This window comes from Solanum stenotomum, chromosome 5 (assembly GCF_019186545.1).
Source record: "Solanum stenotomum isolate F172 chromosome 5, ASM1918654v1, whole genome shotgun sequence".
Taxonomy (NCBI): domain Eukaryota; kingdom Viridiplantae; phylum Streptophyta; class Magnoliopsida; order Solanales; family Solanaceae; genus Solanum; species Solanum stenotomum.
The window spans coordinates 45,212,784-45,225,936 of record NC_064286.1 but is presented as its reverse complement, the minus strand read 5'-3'; the positions used below and the strand labels follow the sequence as shown (position 1 = coordinate 45,225,936).

At 32.9% G+C, this 13,153-nt stretch overlaps 1 protein-coding gene across 1 annotated transcript; it reads right to left on the bottom strand.

Moving 5' to 3' along the window:
- Positions 1-10,508: 10,508 nt before the first annotated feature.
- Positions 10,509-12,526, bottom strand: LOC125865887 (isoflavone reductase homolog). Its single transcript, XM_049546154.1, has 5 exons — positions 12,312-12,526; positions 11,872-12,006; positions 11,311-11,548; positions 10,908-11,111; positions 10,509-10,799 (listed from the first exon to the last, which is right to left on the bottom strand). The coding sequence occupies exons 1-5, from the start codon at positions 12,492-12,494 to the stop codon at positions 10,633-10,635; spliced, it is 927 nt and encodes a 308-aa protein (XP_049402111.1). The 5' UTR covers positions 12,495-12,526; the 3' UTR covers positions 10,509-10,632.
- Between the last annotated feature and the right edge of the window lie 627 nt (positions 12,527-13,153).

Sequence of the window (13,153 nt, the reverse complement as noted above, 5' to 3'; positions counted from 1 at the left end):
AGATTTGTGGCATGAAAAAAAAAGAAAGAAAATTATGGGTATATGATTTCAAATTGATGTATCCCGAAAAAGGGATGATGGGAGCAAAAAAAGAGATTTTTTATATTTTTTTGAAATGGTAGAAAAATAAGAAAATATGATTTAAAAAGAAGAATAGTTAGGTAATTTTTCCTTATTTTTTCCAATTATCAATATAATATTTCTTGTAATGATTTGTAAGACATGAGTAGACTTATATAAATTATTATATGTTATGTAACACTACAAATGTTTATATCATAGATAAATTCTTATTTATTATAGTTTTGAAATTTATATCAATTGAATCAATTGTTATACAAACGATCAAAATATCCTAGAAGTAATAGAAATATTTTTTAAAAAAATTGAGATTTCACCTAATTGAGTATACCCATTAGAGTATCATTTTTACTCGTACATATTTCGTACTCTCTTCGTCCACTTTAAATTGTCATGTTGCACTTTTCAAAAGTCAACTTGACTAATTTTCAAAGTTAAATTAGATTACTTTAGTTTGATATTTCAAACAAAAAACTTAGATATTCAAAAACTATACGAAAATTACTATAAATTGCAAATTTTTGAATATCAATATGATGAAAAAATACATAATAAAAAGTTGGCTCAAAGTTCTTTTTATAGTTTGACTCTAAAAAAAACTATGAAATTTAAAAGTGGACGGAGGGAGTATTACATTTAATTACAAAAATAGATCTAATAGCCTGTTTGGGATTGCTGTTAAAAACCAGAGTATTTATTTTTAGAAATACTTTTTTATAATAACTTTAAAAGTGCTTTTGAAAAAAATAATTTGTGTTAGACTAATTCATTTGAAAAGTATTTTTGATAAGTAGATGTATTGAATAATCATTTTAAAAAATATTTTGAGAGTCAAATTATGAAAAAGAACAAGTACCAATGCACTTTTAATATAAGATTATTTTATAGAGAGAAATTATTTTAAATATCTATTATACAAATTTGTGATAAAAACACAAGTACCCTCCTAGACTATGGCCGAAATCCTAGAGACACATCAATTGTGCACATCAAAAATCAATTGAAAAAAATCGTGCTACCAACCAAAGGAGGAATTTTGACAATTATCTTTCTGCCTTGTAAATTGTAATCCAAAAAATTATGTTACATTCTTTGCAAATTTTCAGTACTTGATATGGATTTATACAAATATATTGGTGCAATTGCAATTAAGTTGGAAGCACAAAAGGTGGAACAATTTTTTTAAATATCAAATACATTAAGTAGTATTTTAATAAGAGTAGACAAAAAGATTTAACTACATTATTATGATACATAACTCCATAACGTATTTCTTTAGTTTTTTTGTTTTTGTAAGTTTGTCTTCAAGAATTTCAATAAGAGTAGATGAAAACACTTGACTGCAATATTATTTATTTATTGCTCCATAAAGTACTAGTTACTTTTTTATATGTTTATCTTGAAGTTTTATATCTCTAAGAAATAATACTAGTAAGATATATATCTTCAACTACTTACAAAACTTAAGATTTGCAAACTAACTTTTTTGAGAAAATGGCCAAAAGCCCCCCTAACCTATAGGCGGATTTCCAACTACACACTCATATTTTATGGGGTTCCTATTACCCCCTTGAACATTTTTTTTTACTAATTTTCTCACCCTTATTTGTTGGCATGTCCACATAAACCAGATATAATTAAATGTTTGTTTACACGCGTTGCCACATAATGACTGGACCCCAGAACCCACAAATTTCCCTTAAACTTTTCTTTTTTCCTCTTTCGTTCTCTGAACCCTAACTTTTTTTCGATCTGACCAAATTCACCCCCATTCTCTTCGATCTGAGATTTCGTTCCAATCGAAGTTTGCTGGGAAGGTTGGGGAAGATTCGTTTAGCTTTTTTCGTTTATTGGGTCGAAGTTTTCTCTAAGTAAAGGTTAGTTCTTTTAGTTCTTTACTAGCGATTTTGAACGATATTAATTATTGTGTTTGATTAGGGTTATGAAATTGACAAAAAAATGAAGAACAATAATTGGGTTTTGGTATAATAGCATTCCATTGTTCAATTTATACCATATTATCTTCATATAGTTAGCCATGTAGTGTTTCCTTTCTCATTTAATGTTATATATGTTCGTAATGATATGATACTATGGCATAGTAAGTTTACAATTTTCGTTGTTATAATGATGATATGTTCATATTTACCTATTGTGTGTGTGTTTAATGTACAATGTGTAGTTTAAATATTCTTTGTTCTTTCATTCCATTAAGGTAGGAGATGAGTGGATTCACTTTGGTTACCTTAAGGTGGTATCATGGTGGGGTGTTAGATTTAAGTAGCGGACAACCAATATATACGGGTGGGCAAGTTACAGAATTTTTAGATGTTGATGTGAATAAGATGTCCTATTTTGAATTAAGAGGCTACATTAAAGAATTGGGATACACCACAACTTGCACATTTAGTATTAAACCCCCTGGCAGTGGCATTTTGGAAGATATAGACAATGATATGGATATTTTAGACCTATGTTGTTCTTTAGAAGATGGAGATATTGTGGAGATATATGTGAAACACATGATTGATGAAGCAATTGTGAACCCCGACCTTATTTTATTAGAAATGTTAGCCATGAGGATAGGGAGGAATCTGGTTCAACTTTCAATAAAGGGGCTAAACCAAATTGTGGTCCAAACATTGTGGTTGGTGATGAAACTTTATCTGGTGAGGACCTTTTTACTACAGCTGCTCTGCTGCTAGAGCATCTTCCACCTCAACTCCAATCAATACTACAAATCTTTCCACTACAAATCCTACTACTACAGATCCTGCTAGTATAGATCCAGATCCAGCTACTGCAGATCCTGTTAGTGTAGATCCAACTACTGTAGATCTTAATGATATAGATGTACGTCCAGTTGGATTTGATTTAGTGGAAGAAGATAGTTTTGATTACTCAATTAAAGAGAGTGTTGATACTAAAGGTGAATTAGTTGGAAATGATGATGAGGATTATGATAGTGATGTGCATGAGGAGGTTAGGGAGTTGAGGGCTAAAAAGAGGACTTTTCAAAGAAGAAAAAGAAATGAGAGAGTACAAGCTGACACTGAAGAGGTACCAATAGGTGAAGCTGGACCAGATTTATGTTTTGATGAAACTGAAACAGGAAAAATAAGTGTTGAAGGAAGATTTAGGAGGTGATGAGAAATACTATCCAAGTTTTGATGCTGACAGTTTTGAAATAGATGAAGATGAGTGTTGTGATGAAGATGAATACAATTCTGATGCTGAAAGTTCTTATTCTGGTTGGGTTAATTTACCTAGAAGGGTAAATATATCAAGAAGGAAAAGCACAAAAAAAAATTGTTCATAACCCTACTGCTAAGAAAGTTGTATGGCAGTTGGGTATGGTCTTTTTAGATGTGAATGAATTTAGAAGAGCAGTAACTAAATATGATATCCAAAGAAAAGTTCACGTAGAGAAGTGGGTGAATGAGTCAAAAAGAGTTAAGAGTTAGGTGCAAGGATAGTTGTCCATGGCTTTTGTATGCATGTCTTGACAACAAAACAAATGATTTCATGATTAAGACTTACAATCCAAAGCACACTTGTAATTCAACAACCAAAAATTATTTGTGTAATGCAAAGTACGTATCTACAGTCTTTAGACAAAGAATCCTTGAGCAGCCAAGTATAAGAGTTTTGAAGTTGCAAGACCTGATTAGAAAGAAGCTTAAAGTTCATGTTGGTAAGACTACTGTTAGGAGAGCAAGAGCTAAGGTGTTGAAAGATATTATGGGTGATCATATTGTTGAATTTGGAAGAATTTTTTACTACAAGGATGAACTACTAAGGACCAATCCAGGAACCACTTGTGTTGTTAAATTGGATGAACCTGATGCACTTGGTAGGCCTGTATTTAAAAGCTTTTATGTTTGTTTTGATTCATTGAAGAAGGCATTCTTGAATTGTAGGAAATGCATAGGTTTAGATGGTTGTTTCCTTAAAGGGGTTTGCAAAGGGCAGTTGTTAGTTGTTGTTGCCAGGGATGGTAATAACCAGATGTTGCCACTAGCTTGGGCAGTGGTTGAGTATGAGAACAAAAATACATGGACATGGTTTGTCAAGCTATTAAAGACTGATCTGGGACTAAGAGATGGTGGAGATCTCACCTTGATTACAGATATGCAAAAGGTATGTGTACTTTTAAATTTTTTATTTGTATTTATTAGTTTTAATGTTGCATGTGTTATTATAACATAACTACATATATTTATAGGGATTGTCTATAGCCATTGAAGATTTATTGCCTGCTGCAGAACATAAAATGTGTGCTAGACACATCTTAGCTAACTGGGCTAAGGACTGGAGAGGCCTCCAAAGAAGACAACAATTCTGGAGGATTGCTAAAAGTATTTTTGAGTCTCAATTAAGAAACAATGTGGAGAAGATGAAGTGTCTTGGTCCAAAATAAAATGATGGATGCCTTAATGTACTACAACATAGAGTACTGGTGTAAGGTTTACTTCAACACTAGAGTAAAATGTGATTCTGTAGATAATAACATGTCTGAGTATTTTAATGGATGGATATTGGCAACAAGGCACAAGACAATTATTACTATGCTTGAAGAGATTAGAGTGAAGATGATGACAAGAATAGGTAATTTAAGGGAGTTTACAAATACTTGGAAGTGCAATTTCTCTCTAATGACTTTGAAGGTACTACAAGAAAATATTGTCAGGTCAATGAATTGTAGTATTGAATTTAATGGAGTTGCTGGGTTTGAAGTGAGAGAGGGACTATGTCAACACACTGTGGATCTTGGCAGGAGAAATTGTAGTTGTAGGGTATGGCAATTAAAGGGCATACCATGTGCACATGTTGTGGCTGCAATATACTTCAAGAAATGTGATCATGTTGGCTATATTGATAGCTGCTACAGTAGGGAAACTTACTTGAGAACCTATGCTAATGTTCTTCAACCAATCACAAACATGGAAATGTGGCATATATCTACTACTAATCCAACAGTTGCACCACCTGAAATTAAAAGCATGCCTGGAAGGCCAGGTAAGCTTAGAAGGAAAGAAGTTGGAGAAACAAAGAAATCAGGAAAGTTGCCTAGAACTGGGCTTGCCATGACGTGCAGTAATTGTAATGGTGGAGGTCATAACAAGAGAGATTGTCCACAAAATGTTCAATCATCAGCAAGGGAGGAACCATCAAGTTCAGGTAATGGAAGAGGCAACACATCAAGTTCAGGTAGGGGAAGAGGCAAAACATCAGGTTCAGGCAGGGGAAGAGGCAGACCAAAGGTAATATTTTTACTTGTATTGATATTAACTATAATAATTTTCTAACTTCTTCTTTCTATATTTAGAATCCATCAACAGAAGGTGAGCCCCCAGCAAAAAGGGGAAGAGGAAGACCAAGAAAAACACCTACTGCACCTCCAACACCTCTTACATATCCAACACTTAGTGCTCCTCCTCCACCTACTGCAACTTCCTTGCCTACTACTAGTAAAAGAGGAAGACCAATAAAAACACCTCCTGCATATCCTGCATATCTTGAACATCCAGCACCACCTACTTTATTGCCAACTACTAGTAAAAGAGGAAGACCAAGAAAACACCTCCTGCATATCTTGAACATCCAGAACCTTCAGCACCACCTACTTCATTGCCAACTACTAGTAAAAAAGGAAGGGGCTAGGGAAGTGAAAGCACAATCCCATACAAAAGATCATCAATCTTAGGAATGGGTGTGTTTTAAGCTGAAAATGGATTCAAAGCATTTAATGTGAGTATTTGCTACTAATAATATCAATCATCTTCATAAATTAAGTTTTTGCTACTAATTATTTTTCATAAATTGGGTGCAGCCTGGCATGCCAATCTTTAAGATACTCTCTACGGGTACAACCAAACTGACAAGATCAGTTGACATAACTGGTGATATTGGTTTCAAACCAAGTACTGCAAGCAAGCTTAAATGGAAAAGGAAATCAACAATATCAACAAGAAAACTTCAAGAAATGAGTGAGCAACAAAGAAAAAACCCAAAAGGAAGTATTTCAAACAATCCAAGTCAATCCAAGGAGCCATGGAAAATGTAGTATTGCAGCATTTTTTTAAGCCTTTTGTTTTTGATGTAGAATATTGATGTATTAGTACCAAACGAATTTTGCTTTTGTTTTGGGCGTTGTGGCTAACAACATTTTCTCTATCCCTTTAGTTTTTGATGTTGAATGTTGATGTATTGTACCAAACGACTTCTGTTTTCGTTTTGGGTTGTCAATTACATTCTATGACAATATTTTCTCTATGCCTTTTGTTTTTGGGTTGTGACTAAATGATGTATTAAAGCATTCTATTATTTTCTTGTTTGCTTGAATAACTAATTTACAATTGCACAATCATCCGTTGGAATCTTCATTGACATCAATAGAGTCATAAATACAAAGCATTACTAGAAAAACAAAATTTCTTATTACATCAAAATCTAAACATAGGGTACCTTACTATGACAAAGAAAAACGTAATTCTTTATTGTGCCAATTCAACTAGATCAATACTTGATTCACTACTTTGGAATAGGTTGTTGATAAACATAGCAACAACACAAATCAAAACACACAAAATGATCTTCCAATATAACCTACACAATTATTATTGTCGATCACTTGCTCATTGATTTGTGTCTGCATCCTCAAAACTTCTTCTTCCAACTCTTTGATTTTGTTCACCAATTTTGGGAGAATAAAGTTTGATCTTGGGTCGACTTCTTCTTTGTCTCTCCATCAAAAAAACTTACAATTCTTAGACTGAAATATCAAATTAGTACATTAACATCAATTAAATTCAACGAAATAAATAATAGAAGAAGAGAAATCACATACACCATAGTAGGGGTAGGACCAAAACTGCCTTTCGGGATTTGACTTCGACCAAGAGGTTTGCATATGCAGTAAAACGTCATGTTTGCACCACACAACGGCTTTGAGCATTGGGTCCGATTCTTCCATACAAAGCTTATTCAAGTCCGCGTTTGCCATTATTTACCCTAACAAAGCAAAAAAAATGATGAATTTGAAGAAAATTTTTGAACCCTAACTATGAAATCAGAGAAATTACAAGCCCTAAAGCTTCAAGCTTTTTCGAAATTGAAACTACAGTTGAATGCTTTGACAAGTAAATTCAAGTTTCAAGCTGATTTGGGAGAGAAATATACTGTTGGAGATTTGTCAACTATTAGAAGAATTGAGAAGAAGAGAGTTTGATTTTGGGAGAGATGAGATTATACCGTTGGAGATTTAATATAGCTGATTTGGACTCACACATGTAGTTTCCTTCAGCTTTTAACGTTTTATTTTCTGTTCTTATGCGCCTAAGGGAGTTTGTCTCACCTTCTTGGACATGTCAGCAAATAAGGGTGAGAAAATTAGTAAAAAAAAATGTTCAGGAGGGTAATAGGACCCCCGTAAAGTATGAGTGTGTAGTTGGAAATCCGGCTATAGGTTAGGGGGGCTTTTGGCCATTTTCTCAACTTTTTTTAATTTGTAATTTTATTTGTTATTGTGTAAGAAAGAAATTAGTTTTTAGGGTATAAAAGCCCCATTAATTTTTTATGAGTATGTAATTCAACCTTTTAACTTAATAACTTTTGCTTAATCACCCTTTTATGTAATTTAAATACAATTATCAAATTAGATATTTAATTAGATATTAATTGAATGAGGTTAAAAAGTCATTACACATTCATGTAATTAAGATGATATAGTATTTAATATTTAAATAATTATATATTTTATAACATTTTATTTATAAAGGGGCAAAAACTTAATCCATTTTTAAAGTTAGGAGTGTCCTACTTTTAATATAATATAGGAAAAAAGGGTCTGACATACCCCTCAACTTTGTCATTTAGAGCCGATATACCCCTCGTTATCAAAGTGGCTCATATATACCCCTACTTATATACAAATGGCTCACATATACCCTTTTCCTCTAACGGAAATGAAAAAAAAAATTTAGTTTAATTTTTTATTATTTTATAAAAATAAAAATATAATCCCATATGAGTATATTTAATCCTCCTCAAACATATTTTTTTTGACTTTTTTTTGTTTCAATGACTAATTTAGATTTATTATTTTGATGGTCAAATTTATTTATGTTTCACTTGTAAAACTTATTTATAGATGACCAAATTTTTTTCTTTAAATATAAAAATTAAATTACAATATAGACAAAGAAAAATAGTTTTAAATTATAATATAGCCACAAAAAAATAGTTTTAAATTTTTTTCTTTACACTAAGGAATGAAAGAAAAAAATAAAATAAGAATATGAAACTCAAATAATTATAATCAAAGAAGTCAAAAAATAATTTATGTATGAAAAAGATTAAAATATACCTTGAACTTTGCTAGAAGAATCATATATACCCCTCAATAATTTTTAAGAAAGTTAAAAGTCAAAAATACAAATTTAAAACTAATTTTTTCACTTCCGTTAAATGAAGGGTATATGTGAGTTTATTTTGTAACGGTAGGGGCATATGTGAGCCGTTTGTATAACAGTAAGGGTATATATGAGCCACTTTGAAAACAAGGGGCATATGAGCTCCAAATGACAAAGTTGAGGATATATCATGCCCTTTTTCCTATAATATATTATATATATAATATATGATGTACAACTCCAAAAGCCAACTCTATCAACCATTATTACGGCTATGAGTACTATGATGATAAAGAACAAGTCGTATTAATTAGACGATGAAGAAACTTGTAAAAAGATTTTTTGCATGAACATACATTTTCATGTCGAATTCATACACGTCATAACTTTACTTCAGCCCGCACCCCTATGACACTACAACAGGGTAATCTTAAGCAACAAATAAGAATAGAAATTGTTGCGATACGACGAACGATGCAAATTTCCGTCATAAATTATTATTTGTGGCTCATCAATGTTAGAATTAAAAAGAAGAAAGTATCAATGTAGTTCAGCCACTGCGGCCACAGCATCAACAGAGTTATATCAAAATGGCAAGCTCGCGACGTAGAGCAATTTTGTTAAAGACTCAGGATGAAATTATAAACATATTGTATAGGATGATTTAAGGTTCTAAGCTCTAGTTGGGTCTCCCATGAAAAATAAGATAAAACGCGAAAAAGATGAGTTTATTAACTTTCCACCAATCTAGGGGGCCTCTGCTATGTAGTCTCGCAAAAATACAAATATCTCTTTATTTTGAAGTTGTATGGACAAATAATTTGGTGCATTGGAAACTACTTGTAGGCCTTCGATTTGAAACTACACCTTGTATGAACTTACATGAAAACTTAACTCGACTTTGTGCTAGAGGTTCCTCCTGATTTTTACTCACATCCAATACACTTCTCACACTTAGAAATTGACCTTTACATCTAGGAACAATAAAAGTTTCATTCAGTTCCGTCTGACTACATATGTAGGATGGTTCCAATGTTAGAGCATATTGGGATTAACTTAAGCTAAAATAGTTTTTAAGCAGTTTTATAGAATTTGGATAAGTTAAAAAGTGCTTATAAACACTTAGTTTAAGCTAAAATTACAATAATAAGTCAAAATTGAAAAATCAATCCAAACAGGCTCTTAGCCAAAAGTTCGAGGTGTTACAGGTTCACATTGTAGAAATCCAGACAAGACAAGAGGACATGGTTCAGAATAATCAAAACATAGGTGAAGAAGCAGTTAATTTTTTGAAGTATCAGTTCATAGAGACAGTAAAAATCACTAACTTTAAGGGCTAATTTTTTCAAGAAGCAGTTAATTTTTTCAATTCTCCTTTTAGTTATTTGGTTATGCATCTTATTTGATTGTACTTAGATGGCCACAAAAGTTATTAACCCAAAAATTCACAGTAAAATGATCTCCAAGTGACCAGAGCATAAGTAATTACAAATGTTTTGAGAATATAACTGTCACGCCCTGAGACTACCCCTAGACGTGACACGGTGCTTAGAGCCACAAGTGACCCCAAGCTAACCTCATGGCATAGCATGACACTAAGAATAGCAAAATCAACATAAAAATGAGATGTAAATGCAGAAGCTAAAACTGAGAAATATCGGAATAAGCCCATAATACTCAAAGAGTCTATAGACAACATAACATGGCAGAAACTAAACTGACTGTCTGAAAGCCTCTGCTAACATTAGTTGCTAGGACAAACCCCTAGCTAACTCTAACATGTCTGAAAACTGGAAGTAATGACTGAAAGGAAATCATTAGTGGCGTCCTTGAGGAGATGAGGACTCACCAACAGTGGTGCAAGCTGATACAAATAACACTAACCGCGAGCTAGATATAGAGCGCTAGAACCCATATTATAAAACAGTATAAGCAAAAAAATATGCGATCAATACTTGGAATGTACTGAGTATGAAGGAATGCATGATAGAAAAAGGAAGAAATACCAAAGAGTAAACTGAGAATTTAAAGTGTAGAAATATCTCAAATGGTTTACATCTGAAAACAACTAATGTAACATCATAGAAAGGGAAGGAAGCCCTTTACCTTATGCTTAATAGGAAGGAATTCTAAATTTTCAGACATACTGGTTGAGAATCTCATCTACCGGTGTATATTTAACATCAGGATAAACCTCTGATGCCTCTACTCCAAATGATGAGTCAATTTCAAAATTCGTGTGGTCACCCTTCACAAAAGCAGTGTGACAAATCGATAATAGCACATTCAATGGAACCGAGGCTTCTGCAAGAAATACAATTACATCAAGACGACTTAAGTTTATGTTGACTGAGAAAATATCACTTAGATGATCTAATTAAAGTGAAGATCAAGAGCACAAGGCCTTTATACCTTGTATGTTCTTGAGAACTTGTTCCTCTGGTACATATATTCTTTCAAGATTCTTTCCAGTTTTCTTCTCCCACAAGGATACCAACTCATTTAATGTAATCATATTGTGTGGAGGCTTGATGTAAAGGAATTTGTTAAGTGTTTTTGGATCATCGACAGCCTTTATGGTATAGGTACCAATGTCTTCTTCCTTGTTAAAAACAGCTGTAGATACAAAAGGAGTTCAATGACTGTAGGAAAATGTGTCTTTCAGCTACTACTAGATGATTGACTGATGCTTCACGCATTGAACAAATAAATTATCCAACTAAAGGGAAATTTAACAATTACGATTTCAAGGAAATATCTACTTTACTGCACCGTGTTTTTTCATATGAAAAACTTGTTGCAAATCTGAGTTTACCTTTAGTATTGCCATCTCCTAAGATGACAACTTTATCTTTAGGAGGACCTGCAGGTCCAGACTGTGCCAAATTTGGAAGAAAATAACCAGCAAAAAAGAAGTTGACCACATAAGTGAATGGTATTCCTTCAGCCTCAACAATGCGGCGAAATTGAGCTTTAGTATTATATGTTGTTTTAGCAGGCTCGACAGCATGGACACGATCTACATCATTTCCAAATTCAGAGGGAAAGAATCTCTGTAAACAAGAGGCATTAAGAAGAAGTTATTTTGCTAACTCAACCAATATATACTGAATCAGTTGCAGAGCAGCAGAGGATAGAACTTTCCATGTATCTGAAAAAGGATCCACAACAATATTTATCAAACAGTAAATAAAGCTCATAATTAGTCATATTGCTCATAAAGTAGATAATCAGAATAATCGTGATTTAATGTATGTGGGCTTGGCTTGAGAAAAAGGCAATGAGTGCAGTAAAACAACACAAACGATACAGGAAAAAGCCGACCTCACCTCCTGTTATCTCAATTTTATATAAAAGATCAAACCAATTGATTTACCTTGACATTGCCAGCTTCTTTGATAGCAGCAATTATCTTGACCTGATCAGCTAAAAGGGCATGACCTACCGTAGAAATCACAACATCCACTTGCTTTATCGCCTTCACCAAACTATCATGATCATATAAATCTCCCTGCATTTAACCACCAATTATTACAAACGCAATTATCATTCCCAAAAACCAGTCACACAATGAAATAGACTAACAAATCAACGTGAGAGTAGATTAAAAAAAATTACGATTCCGGAAAATTCAACATAAACGAGCTGTTTTCACTTTTTACCCCAAATCACTCAAAAAAATTCAAATACAACTCAAATAGAATCATTTTTTTCACTTTGAAAATAAAAACTACTTTTTCCATTTTTCATGACCAAAGGCCTCTTTAGCTATAAATCCTAAATCAATGCCTGAATTGAAAAAAAAATGATACATACATGGAGGAAGGTGACGCCAAAACTCTTGAAAGTATCGATGAGTTTGGTTTTGGAAGGATCGGAAAGAGTGGATCCTCTGACGAAGACAAATGTATGGTGACCAGCTTTAGCACTAGCTTCGACGATGAACTTTCCGATGTAACCAGTACCGCCGATGAACAGAATCTTACTTTTTCCGGCCATTGAATTCTAAATTGGTACAGTAAAAAGCTTTGATAAATGCCAGTATTCATTAGACACAGAAATATTATAGAGTTAGATTACGAAAATACCCTCTGAATTACAGAAATGTATGTGGTGAGTTAGTTAGGGAGCTATCAAATGCTTCATTTTAGGCTTTTGATCCAAATTTATATAATTAAAGAATGTGACATATTTTAAGTGGTTAAATAACTTATATACGTAATGGACATTTGATAACACAAGCAAAAAGAAATCAAAATTGAAACTAACAGTATTATTAGGAATATTTTATCATGTGTTCAGATGCTCAATTGAAACAAGTTATAATTTAAGCTAAATAAAATTGGTTGGCAAACTTTTAAGACTGTTAATATGTTAAGCCTAGATGTTATGCTCTTCATATCAATGTATTAACCTAGATGTTAAGCCCTTCGTATCATCATCATCCATTCATTCATTTCATATACGGGACTATCTTTTTACGTGATAGAGAAGTAACTAGAGAGGTATTAGAGGTCTCGAGGGATAGCACAAATGGGCATAAAGGGGATTGATTGTGGGATGAAAAGGTCTAAATAACAGAGGAAGCCAAGAAGGTTACTTATATGGCGTTAGTGAAAAGCTTAGATGAGGAGGACAAGGGGAGAATAGTCTATAGA